Raw genomic sequence first — 19,411 nt, 5'->3', positions numbered from 1 at the left:
GCCACGATGAATGCCTAATTAGATGATTAATCGTTCAATAGCCAGCTCCGGCAACAATGGCAAACGCTTATCGCTCGAGCGTGCTTTTGGATGGCAACACACGCTCGGTCGAAGCCTAAATTACGCGGCAAAGCGCGGAAGATGATTTTTTTTTTTTTTTTTTTTTTTCTCTCTTATTCGATTCGATCGAGGGAAAAAATTATCACTGTGTACACACACTCCTCGATCGAGAAGTATTCGCGGGATATACGTATATACAGGCGAGATCGAGGCGGGTTACACGGTTTGTATTATACATATATCGATTAATCCTGTTCGTTCCTCGGCGTAGGGCAGAAGAGGTGAAATTCTGGTGGGAAACAATTCTACCTTGAACGACCAATTATCGGCATTATCGTGAGTGGAAACGTGGCTCGATGCCGAGGGATCTAGCCGCTCTCGATGCGTTTGTCCGTCGCGGCTGATTGGCCGTGTTTGTTTCACCCCGGCCTGATTGCATTCCACCGGAAACGACAAACAAATGACAAACACAGCGACCTTATCGTTAATTGGCGGAGGCGAGAGGCGGGAAAGAAAAGAGTCAAGGAAGACTTGCGGAATTATTGCCGCGTTGGTGGAAGGCGGAGGGGGCGGAGGAAGGAGGGGGAGGGAGAGAAGAGAGGGAGGGGGAGGCGGGGGCCTGGAAGAAAAGGGTGAAGAGGAAAACCGAAGAAGGAGCGGAGACGATTGTTCCCTACTTTCTGTTATCGGATTTGCATGGCCGCGTGCACAGTTGTTCACAGGCTATTGTTGGCATTTTAATTCATACGATTCGAATCGATCACGTCCAATCGTCCAATAACCGTGCACTACCTTCCCAAACTCGTGACGTCACATCACGATATATTTAGGATTCTACCAGGATCTCGTTGTCATTCTCGCACCCTCTTACTGTCCGATTACGCTTCCTTCCTTCCTTCCTTCCTTCCTTCTTTCCTTCTCTGTGTACGTTCTGTGCACGATCGTGACTAATTAACTTATAACGGTCAATACCTTGGTCGCACGAAGCGATCGTTTCATCAACCGTCGAGTTCGTTAGGAAAAAATTTAAAACCGAGTTGAAATCGTGTTTCGCGTGACTTCCAAACGTGTGTTATGCATATGTTGTATTTGTATGCAAAGCATAGGTACGTGACGGAAAATTATTAGAATACTATGTCACTCGAGAGAAACCGTAATGCTTAATAACGTGTCCTTAAATCCATCCCCTGTGCCGAGCTATTTCAACCTGGCCAACCAGCCAGCCAGCCAGCCAGTCAGCCAGCTAGCTAGCCAGCAGCGATAACAGAAATATGCGAAAGGAAATTCTTCTCAGTCGACATTCCGAGATACAGCGATCTTATTATTATTTGCCGACGTAGGTCGAGGAGGAGGAGGAGGAGGAGGAGGAGGAAGACGTATTTAATTGGGACTGTCCGGGGGTGGAATACACACTGCACGGGAGTACAAGAAGAAGAAGAAGAAGAGGTGGGATCGGAGGTAGCAGGAGTCTCCCGCAAGACGAGAATGGACTGACCTACCTTAGGATCATCCGATCTATTCATGCTCCTTATTCAACCGCGTTCTCTCAGGATGCGAGACAAAAGCACCGATGAAACAGAACCTCTTTCTCCCCCGCGCCACCCTACCCCATTACACGCCACTCTGCGCGTATGTTTCGTTGGCTTTGTCTCCTCTCGGATACGACTTCCGGTGCCGCGGCTAGACTCAAACCCTCAATGGGATGATGCGCCTTTGAAACGCGTGGTAGGTGGATTCCGCGATTATTCCTGCGGTTCGCTCTAAGACCGTGGACTGTTCTTCTTCTTCTTTTTCTTCTTCTTCTTCTTTTTCCCTCCCGGTTTCCCTATCAGTTTCGAAAATTTCCTGCCTGTTTTTCCAAGCACAATGCGTCTCTCGAGGAAGACAGAGAAAGATAGAGAGAGATTCCTTCCGTTCAACGATGAAGAAACTACGATAGATCCAGAAACCAAATATAGATCAAATATCGAATCTATCCCTAACGGGATAAGGTTTTTCTTCAAGATTTCCTTCGCCGTCGTTTCCCTCGTCGCGATTCTCACGAGAGAGAGAGAGAGAGAGAGAGAGAGAGAGAGAGAGAGAGAGAGAGAGAGAGAGAAGAACTCCTTTTCTCTATTGAGATGATGCATTTCATGCATAAGCTGGTTATAGCAAAAAAGTACACGGTGAGAAGTCAATTGTCCCCGTACGTTTGGCCCCGAGTCCACTCTTTTTCCACTTCTTTCCACCCGTGTCTCGAAGGAACAGAGAGGGTAAGTTGGTGGATGGATGGTCTATTGTTTCGCCGACTCGTGAGTCAAGCGTTAACGGATTTTGTCTTACAGATTACTAGATCCCTTGAAAGTGCCTACCGTCTTTGAAGCGTGGCAGACCGTGGGAAGCGGGGGCTTTATTATAAATCGCGAACACGATATAAATCATCCCCCGTGCAAAATGCTCACCCCGACAATCGTGACAGACAATCAACGACGCCGTTCCTTGTTCCTCGACAATGATTTCGTTCTGAATTTCTCGACATTGATGGGGTTTTTTATATATATATATATATATATATAGAAGAATCTCGAACGATACTCTTCGTTGAGAAAATCGAATAATCTCTCTTATCGATCGATCTTACGGGGTAAATACAGGACAATGTGGAGAATTGTAGGGAGAAATACCTAAAGTACACCCTTTGTTCGCCTAAAGTGAGCTATCAATGTCAAGTATATCGTGCACGAGGGAGAGAGACGCGCAACCGTCTTTCACCAATTTACCTATCGTCCCATCCACAGTCGAAAAAGTTAGCTGCCATTCAATATATAACAATAAATTAACGTTGGCTCGCCTGTACGGTCGAATCTTTTATGCGGGAAGCGATGCTTTGTATTGTTAACCATAGAACAAAAGAAGATCGATCCGCGATTCTTATAGAGGAAATATTCGTTGACCGTTCGAAAACTATTCAAAATGTTGACCCTTGATTAAAAAGGACGCACACATCCTGTGACCACGTTTCGCGGGTACCGAACGAACTTGTTGACTTTTTCTTTTTTTTTTTCGAGAGAGAGTTACAAATTTTGAGTTACACGAGTTCGACTTTGGGTAATTTTTGTTTTGAAAGAAGGGAAAAAAAAAACAGGGAAGCGAGAATAAAAAAGGCCAATCTGTGATCAATTTTGCGCGTAATATTGGCGAGAGACTATGCGTAGAATGGCAAACATGGTGACAGGGAAGAATGGGCGGGACTTTTGAAAGCAGATAACAAGGAGGTGGAGGCAGAGGACGAGCAGAGTGACTAGACAATACAGGAAAAGAAGAAATGATATCGACGTTGCGAGTGCGCCAGCGCGAGGACCGCCTACTAGTCTTTCCTGTGTCGTTCCAACGACACGGACGATTGTGAACAATGACACGTTAACAGCATGTGACAATGTTATCAGAACCGTGCCACAATAATTGCTCGACTTATTTCTGTCCAGTTAAATGCTCGCAACTGATAATGTTCAGGCATCGTTTCATTGTATTTAAAATTTTCAAAAAAAATATCCAACTTCTTAAGATTTAAATATCGTCACAATTCAAATTTCAAAAGAATGGGCAGTGGAGTCGGGTCGAGTAGCTGCAAATTACCGGACAATGTAAGCACAAATTGGGGATACATTTTAATATTAACATTTGAGGCTGGTCACGCGATCCGGTAGAAATAAAAGTTGAATTATAGATGCTAACATCAGGTAATTGCGAATTGCAAAGACACAAGTACGTTTTAAAACGATAATCCTGAGAATTAGTGTATATAGACTCTTGCCGTAATCTTGTAGTTTTATAGCCTCGTCAAGTAAGTTCCGCGGAAAAACTCGTAATGTCTTCCGTTTTAATATGGCAGTCTCCAGAAATATGATGTAACGAATCCTTCCCTTTTGCGAATTCTCCTTATGAATTTAACAAACAGACAATACATTCATCTCGCAGGAAAAAATTATTTCTCGAATCATAGATCGAAACCGGAGATCGATAATAAATTCAATTATTACAAATAATAACGTATCGTTCGCGTGCTTCGAAAATTATTCAAATACAAACACGTGCTTCGTATTATAATTATCATTAATAAGATAATTAAAGTTCCATATCGGAGAGTTCCATACCGGATTCCAAATCCAATCATTCCGTTAATTGTAAAAATTATAATTACTTTCGAAGGAAAGAAGAAGAAGAAGAAGAAGAAGAAGAAGAAGAAAAAAGAAACGAAGATGAAAAAAAAATGTTGAGTTCACTACTCACCCTGTGCCAATCTTCTAGCCACCGGCTTGGATCTCATCGCTGCACGGCGGGTGACGAATTCAAAAACAAAACACTAATTGTAAGAACGCTGACAGTCCTCCGAGCCATGCGAGTTTATGCACGATTCTATCTTATCCTCTCGATTTATATCTCACTCTATCCCACCCCCTTCCCCCGTTTCCGAAGAAAAACAGTCCCGATCGAGACCGATCAACGTTGATCCCTCTGCCACAAATTCTCTTCTTCTCCCTTCTTCCTTTCTCTCTCCCTCTTCTTGTTCACTTCAGATCGACGATAAAACCCGAATCGTAACCCGATCGTGATTCCAAGCGTACACTATGCTATCATACTCGTGGTTCGAAGGGTGGCACAAAGAGAGTCCATATCCCGGCACGCGAGTTCCGGTACACCGGGTTCCCGGTTCCTCGGTGATCCGACGGCAGCGTCAGTCCGTCCGACTGGGATCCTGACGTGCGTTGGATCTGTCCTCCGACAGTGGAGGCTTCTCCTGTCCTCCGCGTCTCCTTCTTCTCCACCACCTTGTCCTCCACCCTCGCGACTCTCTCTCCCTCTCCACCCTCGCTCGCTCTCTCTCCCTCTCTCCCTCCCTCCCTCCCTCTCTCTCTCTCTCTCTTCCTCTCTTTCTCTCTCCTTCCACTCCCTCCAATCTCTTTCTATCTCTCTCTCTCTCTCTCTTCCTCCACCTCTTCCTCCTCTCTCGCTCTCCGTCTCCGTCTCTCTTTCTCGCACGATTCCTCTCTCACCCTTTTACTCTTTCCCTCGGCTCTTCACTCGTCTCTCCCTCGGTGCCACGGTTTTCGCTCCGCCGCTACCTCCGCCGGTTACACCACCGCTTGCTTCTTCCACCCCTTCTTTTCTCCTCTCTTTCTCCCGGCCGTGTTGCTTCGCGTTACTCCACCGCCACGGGCCACTACTACTACCGACTACACTCTTTCGCCTCCACCTCCGCCTTCTCCACCTTCTGCCTCCTGGTCTTCCCCACCTGCCGAGTCGACCTGCACGCTTACCCCACCACCTAAGCAATCCGGCTCCGCTGTCCACCAATGATCAGCCGCTGTCTCTCCACCGCGTTCCTCTCTTCCTACGAGAGCGCAACCTCTCGTTTTCTTCGCTTCTGGGCTCCTCTCCTATCGAATCCTCCGTCTAGCCGGAGCTACTGTAGCCTAGTGTATCGAAGATAAAACTATACGTTTCGTCGTAATTGCAATAATTCTTTATGGGCATTCTAATTAATCGGAGTGGATAATGCTCCTTTGGTGGAAGGGACGGGGAGGCAGGAGGGAGGGAGGGTGGTGGAAGGCTTCGAGCGGACGTGGCCTCCCATGCAGAATTTCGGGTGCGCGAACACGCGTCGATGGACGCTCGATACCAATGTTTATCGATGTATAATGTTATATAATTCGAAGAACTTGTGTATACGGCGATGGGGCAATGTAATTCGATTACCGGCTGGATCTAACGTGCCACGTTTCGAACATCCCGCCACCGTGTTACCCGAATTCGGGGTTAATTCGTCGGATGCCGCGGGTTCCACGGTTTTCCAGCGCTCGTTGAAAAAATGCATCCGAAGGTATACGATCCCGAGCCACCTTAGAGAAACAGGTGTTCGCCACGCTCGGTCTCTTTCGCTGACTATGCTGATCCACCGATTCACGGACTTTGTCCCGGCCGCCGTGATCTTATCGCATCCTGCTGCTGACGTGTAGTCTGTAGCGGTTCGATACGAGGTATCTAACGTGTGCACCGATTATAAACATTCTTGTCCGATAATTTGGTTGTGTCTCGGCCTGAGTTCAACATTCGGAACGATCGTTATGCAACTCTCCACCGGTGGTCGAACGATTCGATCCGATCGTTGACATTACTCGGACCGCAACAAACAGTGTTTAAAAAAGATTACGAGGCCGGTGTGGGGGCGCAGCCGAATCACCGAAACCACGTTGCCGAAAACACGTGGTGGTGACGAATGGCGCCAGATCGATATCACGATCAACGAGAGAGAGAGAGAGAGATGGAACACTTTCCGCGTACCGTACATGCCAAATACTCGTAGCACACTCGTAGCACACGTTCATAACTTCGTATATCGCGCGTATACGAACGATCGATCCGCGAATCGATTTAGACTCTCGAGAGTTGCTGTTCGAGATTTTCGAGCGCGAATCTCGATGGACGGCGAGAAAGGCCGCGAGGGCCACACGTATGCACCGAAGGAAAGTGGAAATCGACGAAGGAGGAAATACGCGTTTCGTGGCCCGCGAGCGCGTCGACTTGGAGGATTGCTGGCTGCCAACTCGGTTCACACCGACACTTCGACTTTGCATTTCTGGGTGCGTTCGCTCGACTAGGCGCCCCTCTTCTTCCGTCTTCGTCGCACCTGAACGCGACCTCCGACCCCACGGATGGTGGTGAAACGCGCCCGCGCACCCTTCCGAGCGCAGCTCCGCCCTGCTTCTTCGCCCTTTCGAAACCGGGATCGGCACCTCTTCCTCTCTCTTTCTTCTCTCTCTCTCTCTCTCTCTCTCTCTCTCTCTCTCTCTCTCTCTCTCTCTTTCTTCTCTCTCGTTCCTTTTTTGTTCAACACGCGCGTTTCCATCGTAGGTAGGTATACGCGTGGAACGTGGAAACTAGGCGGCACGCGCGAAGAAAGAAAAAAAAGCAACGATATAACGGAATACGATTCGGTTGGAAACGCGATTCAAGAATTTTTTTCATTCTCCATCCTTTGTGCGATATCCTTCCGTTTCTCGAATAGTCCGTTAATTAGGTCACGACACGTCACAGTTTTAAAAAACGAACGAGCATCTTATTGTGCTCTTTCAAATAAGAAAAAGAACTAAATATTTCATATTTCTGAAAATTTCTTCATTACGAAATTGATTAGCTTCTAAGCAACTCGAATAATAATAACTAATATTTTAATGACATCTACGTGCAGCTCGCGCGATCTGCCTATTGGTGACGGTTTAACCAAAGATCCTAAGTTTCAAGACGCTGGTAACGACGTCTGCGAAGTGCAGAAATATCACTATATACATGCGAGCCGCTCGCCAATATAGTCCAACGTTTATTTTCATCACGGGAAATCATAAAGGATCGCCCTATGTTCCTCGCGCAAAAATATCGCGCAACACGTATCATTCTCCGTTACCAATTCTCCCGATACGAGAGAGTCGTAACACAGCGTAACAAATCAATCCCGGATCGATATCGAACGCTCGTTTGACCGTCTTCATCGTATCCGACACTCAAACCCAAGTTTACGAAGCTTACAATTCGTTACGCGCGCCGGGTCGTACGAATTCTTCTCTCTCTCTCTCTCTCTCTCTCTCTCTCGCTCTCGCTCTCTCGCTCTCTCGCGACGATCCGTGCCCTTTATTCTCACCTCCGCTCCATTTTCTTAGACGCTACCGCGTGTTGCACGCGTTGCGGGACCGTTTCGCGCATTTTCATCCGTCCCCGCTCCAACGTTCCTTTTCGCTCTCCATTCCATTCTTTTTCCCTTTTTTCCCATTTTTTTCTTCCTCCTCTTTTCTCTCCCTCCCACCCTCCCTCCCTCCTCGTTCCCCTCGTTCTCTCGGAGTCACCTTCTTTTCACCGCGCAGTTTCTCTAACCGGCACCCGCCTCATCTCCTCCAGCTTTCCTCCTCCAATAACGCCTTCTTCTTTCACGAGACATTCTTTGTTTCCCGTGCTGCACGTGCTCCACCCGCGTTTGTGCACACGCATAAAAACGCAAGCAAGCGCGAGGGGAGGGAGGGAGGGAGGTAGGGAGGGAGGGAGGGAGGGAGGGAAGGGGGAGGGAGAGAGGGGAAGAGGTAGGTAGGAGTAGAAAAAAGGAGCACAGCCTGTGAAGTGGCGGAGTCGCGGGCGAAGGATACGCGCGACTCCGCACAAGGCATCCATGTTTAAATGGATATAGTGTTTCTCGCGCGGATTCACGCGAGTGTGCAAGCTCGCGTTACGCTACGCTCGGTAACGCGGGGCAGGTGTTGGCCGCTCTGGTTGGCGAGGGTCAACGAAAGAGGGAAAGGGGGTGGAACGGAGGCATGCGGTACGTTGTACGTATCTACGCGAGGTGAACGTGCATACGTTCACCGCGCAAATTGAATACGTGCCTGTCAGTGGCGTAGGAGCCGACGATAACCTCGTAAGTATATGCGGATTTAACAAGTGTAGCGATTCTTTCGGCCGACTTCTTCGAGAAGAGAATTTCTGAACGAGTGACGAAACGTCTGGGAAACGTTTTCCAATTTCGTTGTTCGCGTACAACGATAAACCCGCGTAACGGGAGGTGTAAGTAAGATCGATTTTATCGATCGTCTCCATCGGGAGTTAAAAGTTTCTCAATGATCTCGCGTATGAACGATGACAAAAATCGAGCAAAAATATGTAATGTTCGTATATATGTATATATATATATATATATATATATATATATATATATATATATATATATATATATATATATATAAAAAGGGAAAAGAAACCGAGGACCAATCTATGGGTGTAGTAGTTGTACAAGGCTACTCGAGATCTCGAAATGTATAAAGAGGAGGAGGAAGTAGATTTGGCCACTTCTGACCAAAAGGAGGAGAGATCGGTGGAGAGAGGGATGTAGGAAAGTACCGCTAACGGATGACGTATATTAGGGATACTCTGGTCGAGTAAGGCACCCGAGGATACCAAACACCCTCCCTGTCCTTTTGCCGGCTATAAAAACCACTCGCTTTCCTTCTCGACCCTCAGCTAAAAGGCCAATCCGCCCTACTACCCTTATCGATCCAAAAGGAACGAACTGTTCGGTTACTCTTCATCCCGACTTCTTGTGCGCGACCACCCAGCTGTACCCCCCATAGTCTCCTATAGATTCATCTTTGCGAGTGTAATTAACGGTCTACCGCTTTTTTCCCATTGTAACGTGCTAAAATTTAATAGATTAGAATGAAACTTTTTACAGATACTTTTACAATTTTCTTCTATAATTCCTCGAAAGAATTAATAATATATCGATCAACACTCGGAAGACAAAATTTATTTATATTAACTTTGAAAAAAGTGTTTTAAGTGTTTTATAATTTTAACGCGAACCAAGATTTTTAAACGTATAATTTCGATCTAATGCACGATATTATTCCGTGAATTTTAAAATTGCTTTAACGATTAATTAATAGTCGAACACGAACGAAATGGGTGGGAAATCTGGGTGCAGATTCTACCGAGCTTTTTTTCAACGTGTCCGCTTTCTTTCACCGCTAATCGATACCGCTTGAGACATTAGCCGACGAAGATTGCATAGGAGGCGGTTTACATCCGCGTGTTTTCCGCTCCCGTACGACCTCGCGGAAGTGTGAAACTGCCAAATGCTTGTACACACCGTTCTCGCGCTTAAAAGTTTTATCGAGGCGACTCTCCATATTCATCGCGAATTTCTACTCGCCACTTTTTCACTCCTTCCGCCTTGTACGGGGAGTAGTATCATGCCTCAGACTCGCGACTCACGTTTTTCAATTACGTTCCCAACGTTTCAAGTTAAGCGAGATCTCCCGCATCGATTCGAAAGTTGTAATTTTGCAATATATTATTAGTCGGGGCCGGTAATGCGGCTCAGATTATGAAATAATGTTTCTCATGCGTGTATAAGCGATTATCTTAAAAGTATCTTTGAATAAGAAGAATGAGCTTTTACTCTTAACATCCATTAACATTGGAGTACCATAAGTACATAACTTTTTTTTTTTATTCGAGTGCGTGACGCACAGCTATGCAGATCGCAGCCGGGATAGCACACCGAGCAAGACGAATCGAATCGCATTTACCCGCGGTAAAGTACCAGCAATAATTGCCGGGAAAGAAGAATTGCAAAGAAGCGCCTTGCACTTTGTTTTCGAAGACGAAAACTGCTACTTAATTTCACGCATCCCCGCTCTCCTATTTCCGTCCAATTTATCTGATCAACTCCTTCCATTCTTCTTATTAATCGTGTTATCAATAATAATAATAATAATAATAGTAATAATAATAATAATAATAATAATAATACACTATGACGAATCTCGTTCGAAAATTAACCAATGGGAGTTGGCATTTCAAGAAGATCGTGACCACACGAGCTGATTACGCCTCGTTCGAGCGAAGCGTTTTCCAAACTTGATGGCGGAGGTGGGTGAGAAAGGTGGGGAAGGGTTGCAAGGAGTGTGGAAAGGAAATTGTGATGGAGGGAGAAAGAGAGCGAGGCATGTCGTGCAGCCTATATCTAAGACGGTCGCATGTCATATCAGCAGTCATCGGACTGGGATATAGGTATGTCTGTATAATGCCGCGATAGTACCTCGACGGTGCCTCTGTGTGTATATTACGGGGATTTAGCTCGAGGGCCCTCGCATGCTCGGAGACTGATGTGACCACGGAGACCGCCTCGTCGAGACATGCGAACCGACCTGTACGAGAGACTCTGTATCGCCTTCCAAGACCGCAAAAAAATATCATAAATGTTCCTCGATCGCGGTTTTTACGTATTTAACTCACAGTTTATACAATTTCTCTTCTGCGAAACGTGCGTCTGCCCGGTAGTATACACGAACGTATTTTGCGTAATAATTGCGTACAATAATCTTGCTCGCCCGTTAAAATAATATCGATACAAGATTTTCGAAGCGATCGCGACGAGGAAAGAAATTCATATTGGATAACGGACACGAAACGGAAAGGAACATTCATCTGAAAATACACGAGGCATTTCTGAAGAAGAATAAAGAGGGAAATCACGAGGGGATCACGTAGTGATTTCTTCCTTCGTTCTTCAGGATTAAGTACCGTTTTCATTCTGTCGTTAACGTATCTGATTGTTCAATAATCGCGCAGATATACGTGGTGGATATTCGCGTAACAATGTATATGAATGAGGGTGGCGTGTATCAGCGGGGAAAAAAAGTAGGTTGCCTGGCTGGCTAAGCCGTGCAAAGATTAAAAGCTTTTGATGTTTCGTATTTAAATTAACTCGTTATCCCGGATCCTTGAGCGCCGACTGCAAAAATCGCGAAACGAACGCAATCGTAAAAGCAATTGTCTTTGTCATTCTGTAATCGCATCGTGATCAACGTTGATCCAATAAAAGTTTCCGTCATATTTACGTATGTATTATTCATCGCGAGGATCTAAAAGGTATCTATCCTCTCGGATTATGTTCGTAATTCGATCGTAAAATGTAGGACTAATTTATAAATTTTCACGATAATTACGAGACGCCTAGAACGTCGACTAACCATTTTAAATTAAATCCGAATGATTAACGAGATACACAGAGTGACCTTTACTGCCGCGTATTAATAAGTCTACTTGGTTTACTATTCCAACCAAACAAGGGTGATGGAAGCGATAGCTTATCGATATAAAACAAAACGTATTTCGCGTTGAATCGGAATCTCCCTCTTGATTAAGAATTCGTATCTCGATATCAACTCGATTGCCCACACAGATGTAAGTTGAAAAGTCAAGTATTTTGCCTGGATGAAAATTTTGAACGATAAATACGAATGGATATCCACGAGCTTCGTCACTCGACAAATCGTTCGACCTAACTACCTTTTACGTTTGAAGCCCGCATGACATTATGGCATAATGTTTTCAGTTATTTCACCGCACAAATTATGCGCGTTCAATAAGGTGGACAGAGAAGTATAGCGTGACTTCTACGTTTCAGGTCAAGACAATATATTTCGTTATTATATTATTACGTAGCTGGATGGCAAGTAGAATTATATATTTATCGTTCGGATATTATTTTTATCGTATCACATACCAGACACACGACGTGCTCTATCTAAGTGTAGCCAACTGAAGATTTATTTCGACGATCGCGTTCCAAATCTTTGATCGATTGCTCGCAGAATCAGCATATGCTACCGTATCATTGATTTTTACAGACATTTCAACTTACATCTGTGTGCACAACTGGCGAGAAAACGGTAAGGAATTTGTCTTAGATCGCGATAGAATGTAGTATTCGATATTTTTAAAAAAGAATTAAGAAGATTTGATGTTACGTAGAATATCATAACCTTACCTTATCGAAGTTTTTTAACGTAGTCCCACGTAGCCTTTTTATAGATGCTTGTTGCGATGAAACGATTAGATCCTTTCTTTATGTCGAAACTGTCTAAGAAAGATTATTCTTGATTCAACAATATAGTATATATCACTCAAAACTTTTCACTATATAAGTAAAAGTATGTAATTAACATGTGTTGTAAATGTCACAGCTCTTATGTACGGATGCCTTTCAATTGGTTTACCGCGCAAGATGTCACACATAAATCAATATCGGAATTAAATATTGAAAGGTTCAATAATTAAAATGTTTATCTATAAATTATTTTGATGTTTCATTAACTAATAAAAAAATTTGATAATTTATAATGTGGTCATTAGTTAAATATAAAAAGAAAATAAATAATTCTTAACAAAAATTGTATAATTACCGATAAACGTAGTATCATGGTACAGTATAACGTCTTTTTGTAGTATTGTTCCGGTAAGTGCACGTAAAGCCATGATAGATAATGCTCTGTGTTTAATTTTAAAAATAGTGCTATCGTAACCGTTTTCTTCAGTTTTTAGTGCAGTTTTAGTGTTTCATATATGTAACATATCACGAAAGAAAGATAGTTTTCATTATTTCGTTATAATAGTGTACCATGGCTTACTATCTTTCAGTAGAAGGTAAGTCGATTCATCTCGACACGTATTATTTCTTACTTTCGAATATATTTTTTCGTTCACGCAAATACATATCATATGAATGTGTGCTTATTCTCGCGAATTTATATTATATTTTTCAATCTCAAGTATCAATAAGATTTCAAAGCATGATCGGTATCAGTGTGAGGTTATGTTATGTTGTCATTAATATTATTCTGCTCACGTCAGTTTCGATACATCGAAAAATCTTTTCCAGATTGTAATTTAAAACAAATTTTTTTCATAATTAATAATATTATTATTATAATAGTATTTATTAATCATCGATTCTCAATCAATATAGACTCGTAAGAAATTGTTATTCTCCTCGGAAAATGTCTACCATTAGATTACGATTACCGGCAATCTCATTGACAAGAAAGTTATCGCGTCGCTATTTAAAGGTTAGTCGAGACTCGAATGAGCTTTGTAGTGAGAATTTGATTGGTAATCCTTGGCGTGGCACCCAGTCAATCGTTACCCCTTGTCATATTACCGGGCTCGTACAGACATTCGTCTTTCTGTCCGTATGTACGTGCTCGAACCGTTTCAACATATATACACATATATACAGATCAGGTGTACGCGAGTGAGCGAGCGAACTAGCGCGCGTGTTGGTAAGTGGGTTTGGGTAACTAAAAGCCAAGCGCGGGTCGAGTGTGCGAGTGTATCATAGAGAGGGCATTCGAGCGGAAAAACGCAACTAAACGCGAGTAATTGGAAGCCCAAGGGGGGTACATTCGAGCCGGCACTGGGTCTGCCGACACCCTTGCTCCGCCAGGGACGAATCCATGCCCGTTTATTACTTCCTCTGAATGTTTACTTCGTATTTGTTATATCGAGTTTCCTATTTACGACGTTCATCCTATTGCGTGATGGTGGCGCCACTTATCTCATAACATTCGCAAGCATGTGTGAAGGATTATGGGATTAGATAAAAGAAATTGTTTTGAAATCAATGAATAAAATGATAAAATTTAAAGTTGATTTCTTCTCATAATATAAATGAAATTATATAAAAAAGAATTGTATTTAGTAAATTATGGTATTGATATAATAATTTCGAAAACGATAATTTTTAGAGGATTCGTTTTATCTTTTTAAATTTGTTAACTGCTGCCCTGGCGGAGTTTTCGAAGCTCGCGAAGAAGAGAAAAAAGAATTTCGTGTCAAACCTTGCTTCACGTTTAACGTGAGCGCCAGTCGTCATCGTTAATATGTTTCCAATTCTTTTTCTTCGCCAACGAGAGAAATTTCTCCATGCAACCGATCCCCGTTGTGTTTTACTAGATTTTCCTTGTTTTTTTCCCTTTTTGATCCGTCGACTAACAACAAAAGGTAAACGCTCCAGAATTTTTGCGTAAATACTTTCTGTTAATGTGTGCCTTCGGTCTCGCGTAGAGAATCGATTGTTTCAAATCGTCAATTGTGCTCTCATTTCCAAGTAACAGACTTCGAAACGATAAATTCTTCAATGACCGTCCTTATTCCACGAAGACTGTCTACGTCGGTCAGTAAAACCGAACCTCTCGAATTTCATTACTTATGTTTCCATAACAAAATTCTTTTCAACCATGAACCCGCTATCATACGTGTTCCAACATGCCTCGACGGTAACCAAGTGATCGTAAAATCCTTCTAACCGTTAAGTTTCCGTAGACCCGAAGAAAAATCTTTATATTCTCAAAAATTTACGTTATCGCCTAAAAATGTTCGGACATTTTAATATACATAAAAAAGTTACCTTAAAAATAATAAAGGAGATTAAAACAATTCGATTCTAAAAATCCAAATTCCACGTATCAAATTTACCAAACTGGTTTATCGTCAGATCGATTCAATATGCCATTATGTGGAAGTTGATCGTGGTACAAAAACAGAATTTGATAAGTAGAGAGAGAAATGATTTAAGACGGTCTCTCCAACCTTCCGTGATTCTGGTTCCGTTCTGTCTTCACTTCCATGGTTTCCACCCTCTTCGCCTGTTTCTCTCCCTTTCTGTACATTTTCCCTCCTGCTCCCGCCTTCTTCTCCTTTCCTTCTTTCTCTCTCCATCTCTCTCCATCCTTATGTACATGCATCGTCCCCGAGGAGAGGCAGCAGGGGGTTGTTTCGTGGCTGCCGTTGGCTTTTCGTTGCGGTTTGTGTAGGGGATGTTTCCTTCCCTTGTGAACATATCCATAGACTTCCCTTCTCCCGCTATATCCTCCCTCGTTCACCGTTTCATCCGCCTTGCTCCTTCTCATTCGATTCAGCTTCTCGACCGTAGCATATTACCGGCATGGCAGTGCCTTCAGTTCAGTCAGTGTAAACCCTCGAAGGCATTTGCTGATTCAAATTAATCACAGCCGAGGTAGCCTGCCCAACCCTCTGGATCCTGCCTCCTCCGGTTGAAAAGCACCAACAATCTGCCGGATGGAGCAAACACCTATAATCGTTCTCTTCGACATCCTTGTTTTTCCATTTCACGTCTCATCGTCGTTTTTGAAAATTTATAAAATTTTCGTGTCAAGTTACATTTTTGATTGCTCGAACAATTTTTCATAGTTCGTGAAAAAAATTTATCGACAAATTCATTTTGTATTCTGTATTCAATCAAATTTTATTCCTTATCGAATATTTAAAAAAAAAAAAAATCATTTGCGTTTTTTAACTTCTCCTTTCCAACTTATTTTAAACGATCCTATACATATGTTCCTATACGTAATATTTCACGTCAAGTTAACATTTAAAAAAAAAATGTATAAAACTGGAAGCATTATAATACGGAGCATACGAAGAACAATACAACATCTAAAGATATATTTCATGTACGAAAAAGCATATATCTAAAAATAATTCCTAAAACTATATTTACTTAGGATCATAAAAGCAATGACGTAAATAGTATAAGAATTCTTAGATGCCGGGCGCACGATCGGAGAATCGATTAAGGATTTCAATCGGCAAATAACTTCCTAGGATCGTGTGTTGTAATCCTGATGGGAATGATTTCCATTGGTACAATAACTGAGAATCAAATGCACGGCTTTTCACCTCCATAAAGTTTTTTTTGCGGTAACATAAGTACGTTCGGCGTTCCACGGTGCAGAGCACGGGCATTAAAAGCTCGTCAAACAAAGGTGCCTCGAAATCGCGTGGAATCATTTTCGCTGTGATTCCATCGGCGTCTAAACGACAAGAGGGAGGAGAGGGGGGTGAAAAAAAAAAGCTCGAAGACTCGTCGAGGAGAAAAGAAACCAAAAGGGGGAGGAGACGGTGGAAGAAAGGAGAAGAAAGGACGAAGAAAATGCGTTTTTCATCCCCATGACACGACTACCGGTGGCCTGCTGGATTTTTCGCCGCGCTGCAGAGCCCCCGTTTCGCAGGATTGAAAAAGAGAGAAAGACAAAGAGACGAAGAAAGGAAAGGAGAAAAAGCGGGGGGAGAGTCCGCCGAGAGTGCTCTTTAGAATTAGAGCAGAGCCAGCTTCTGCATTCCTCCTCTTTCTTCCTCCTCTTCTCCTTCCCTCCTCTCTCCCTTTCTTCTTTTTCTCCTCTCCTCTCCTCGATGAATCCGCGAGGCGTCTCATCACGCAACATTACCCACAAGCCTCCGCGACTCCTGCTTTTCTCCACCCTCGTTCATCCCCTTCCTCTGTCCAACCCACCCGCATAGCCAGACCACCGACAGGAACCCCTTGCATCCTGGCCACCGAAACATCAAGCCTACTCTCTTTTCCATTTTTTCCTCGGACCTCTGTGCAATTCTTCTTCTTCTTCTCCTCTTCCTCCTCCTTCTCCTCCTCCATTTTATTCCCTATTTTTCATAGTTTATTTTATTTGTGGACAGAGTACCGCTTCAACTTTCAGAATATTAAAACTCCTTCGAAACGGATTCGACTCGTTTCCATGACCCAGACACATTACCGATCTTTATTTAATCCACCCACGTTTTACACCATTATTCCTCCATTCTCTTGAAACTGAAGATAATGAATATTCCGATAAAAAAAAGAAAGCACGATCCATTGCGCTGTACACAATTTTCCAACTGGAAACAAAAAGAGACGAAGCTCGTATCGCGACGCACTCTGGTTTTCTACCTACTCATCCTCCATTTTTCGCGTTATCCTCTTTCATCCCACGAGCTTCGGTTTCGACACAGCAGGATGGAGGAGGTTCACCAAAGCAAGGGAAGAGGCGGAGGATACCGGGATGTCGAGACGCTGCAGAGAAGCGGGAGGGGTTGTTCTCGAGGGTGCCGGTATGGAGGGATGAGAGCAGAGACGAGAGAGAGCCAGGAGGAGGCGCGGAGGGGAGGGAAAGAGGTCTCGTCTCCCTGTCTCTATTGATCCTCCGAGGAGGAGCCGCGCGCACCTCGTCTTCCATCCCACCTCATCCTCAATACCACCCTACGCTCCGAGAGACGACGACAACCACGACGACGACGACGACGACGACGACGACGAGGAAGAGGATGTAGTTGACGGGAGAAGAAGAGAGACAGAGGGAAAGAGAACAGTTCTCTCTGGAGCTCGACCTGTGTGTTGCAAGCCTGGGAAAACGCATCGACGAACGCAGCTTTCCATGTGTCCATGCATTTTATTAAATTGTGTATAGCTGCCGCGTGTCTGGATCAAACGATCCTTTCATCTTTGCACCGGAAGTCCTGTAATCGAGCGTATTCCCAATTACTTGTACAAATTCCGTTGTATTATTCGATCTCGCGATTAAAAAGAGGGATTCGATTCGTTGTTACAACACTCGTGTCGCGTAGAAAATATTTTTTACATCGGTTCTTCTCGATATATATATATATAAAATTTATCCTCAATCTTTATCGCCCTTTATTTGATCAAGGTGGATAAACAACTCTTTCGCCCCGAGATGATTGATCGACGATAGAGACACGTTTTCGCCATGTTTATATTTAACATTCTTAGGCGAGAACACGCGTGGACCAATGCACTTGCGGTATTTACGGTTCGCTCATATATCACTGGAATATCAGTTGGACAGTTTTGATGTATTAGCCTCATTAGCTTTACGACTTATACTATGCCTTCATTTCATGAAGGTTTACGACTTCTTCCTTGTAATTAGCCCCCCCCCCATCCCCTCTCCCCTCCCCTCTCTTACGAGTGACACCCGTTCTTTATATTATCTCTGTATAACGATACGAGTGATCTTATCTATGGAGATTATGTATGGAAATCAAAGTGTCCTCCATAACGAGGCGAGTTCCACGCGATGAACGTGAGTTTACGATTGGTGCAAAAGTTGCTTGCTATCTTCTCCCACTCCGATTCGACTTCTGGTCGCCTCTCTCTAGTCTGTTCGCGGCCCCACGCTGTTATAACTGCGACCCATCGTTATCTCCGACAACGAGACTCCCCATTGGTCGATGATCTTCCCACTCGTTGCGATGCCTCCCTCGCTCATCGTGACCGTCCTGCGTGTTCCCAAACCCGTCTCTTCAGGATATGAAGCTTGTGCGTGTGTGCACGCGCCTCGGAGCTATCCCGATTGGGCCGAGGGGAGCATCCTCCGTTTCTGATTGGGTAGTCCAGAGCATCTCTGCTCATCGTCGCGTTTGCGCGTCTACCCACGATCCCTGGTGTCTCTCCCTGTTTATATTCTCTTCCCGTCGCGTTATCCAAAATGGTGGACGGATCTTGAGATTCGTTCTTTCTTTCCTGTGAAAGAAAAAAAGAGATCGGTAGGTGAGGAGGGGGGAATATCGAATATCGTCTCCCCTCCCTCGAATAGAAATTTTGAATCGAAAGATTGACAAGTTGAATTGATTTCGCAATGTGTTTTCTGAGTTGTGAATTTGCGAAAAAAAAAAAAGAAAAAGAAAGTTGAAGGAACGAAGTTCAACGGAACGGAAGATTCTTTTTTTGATGGCGAAATTCGATGTAGAAAGGAAGAAGCCGATAATTTTCCATTTCACGGACAGGAAACGAGAAGTGCCCTCCGTTGCACAGCTTCGAAGATCGGGCTCGTCTCCAAGAATAGAAGGAGGCGTTAGTCATACATCCCGTCGTAGATCGGGCTATAACTGGCGTCTGTGACGGGCCAACGCCATTATGGCAGACACGCGGAGAGAAGCGATACGTGCACCGTGACCGGAACGAAACCCGGGGGAGAGTAAAGACATTTACGAGGAGGAAGGCAGCGGAGAATGGGTGGCGGAAGAGAAGAGAGGAACGAGAAACGGAGAATGCACTGGCAGCGTTCATTTGCGACGCCAGTAACACGCTGCCTGCATCTATTCATACACAGAAAGCGGCTGCACCCACGCCGACGGCGCGCAGCTTGCGTGTATCCAACTTGAACGA

At 44.2% G+C, this 19,411-nt stretch overlaps 1 protein-coding gene across 1 annotated transcript in view; it reads right to left on the bottom strand.

Moving 5' to 3' along the window:
- Positions 1-4,416, bottom strand: part of LOC122712215 (transcription factor hamlet-like) — a 64,397-nt gene extending 59,981 nt beyond the window's left edge. The window contains exon 1 of the mRNA XM_043931662.1: positions 4,330-4,416. Coding sequence (XP_043787597.1) covers positions 4,330-4,366 — 37 coding nt within the window. The 5' untranslated portion in view covers positions 4,367-4,416. The remainder of the gene's footprint in view (positions 1-4,329) is intronic.
- Between the last annotated feature and the right edge of the window lie 14,995 nt (positions 4,417-19,411).

Source organism: Apis laboriosa, unplaced genomic scaffold (assembly GCF_014066325.1).
Source record: "Apis laboriosa isolate Shangri-la unplaced genomic scaffold, ASM1406632v1 scaffold1_cov151, whole genome shotgun sequence".
NCBI lineage: Eukaryota > Metazoa > Arthropoda > Insecta > Hymenoptera > Apidae > Apis > Apis laboriosa.
This window is presented reverse-complemented; position numbering and strand designations above follow the sequence as displayed.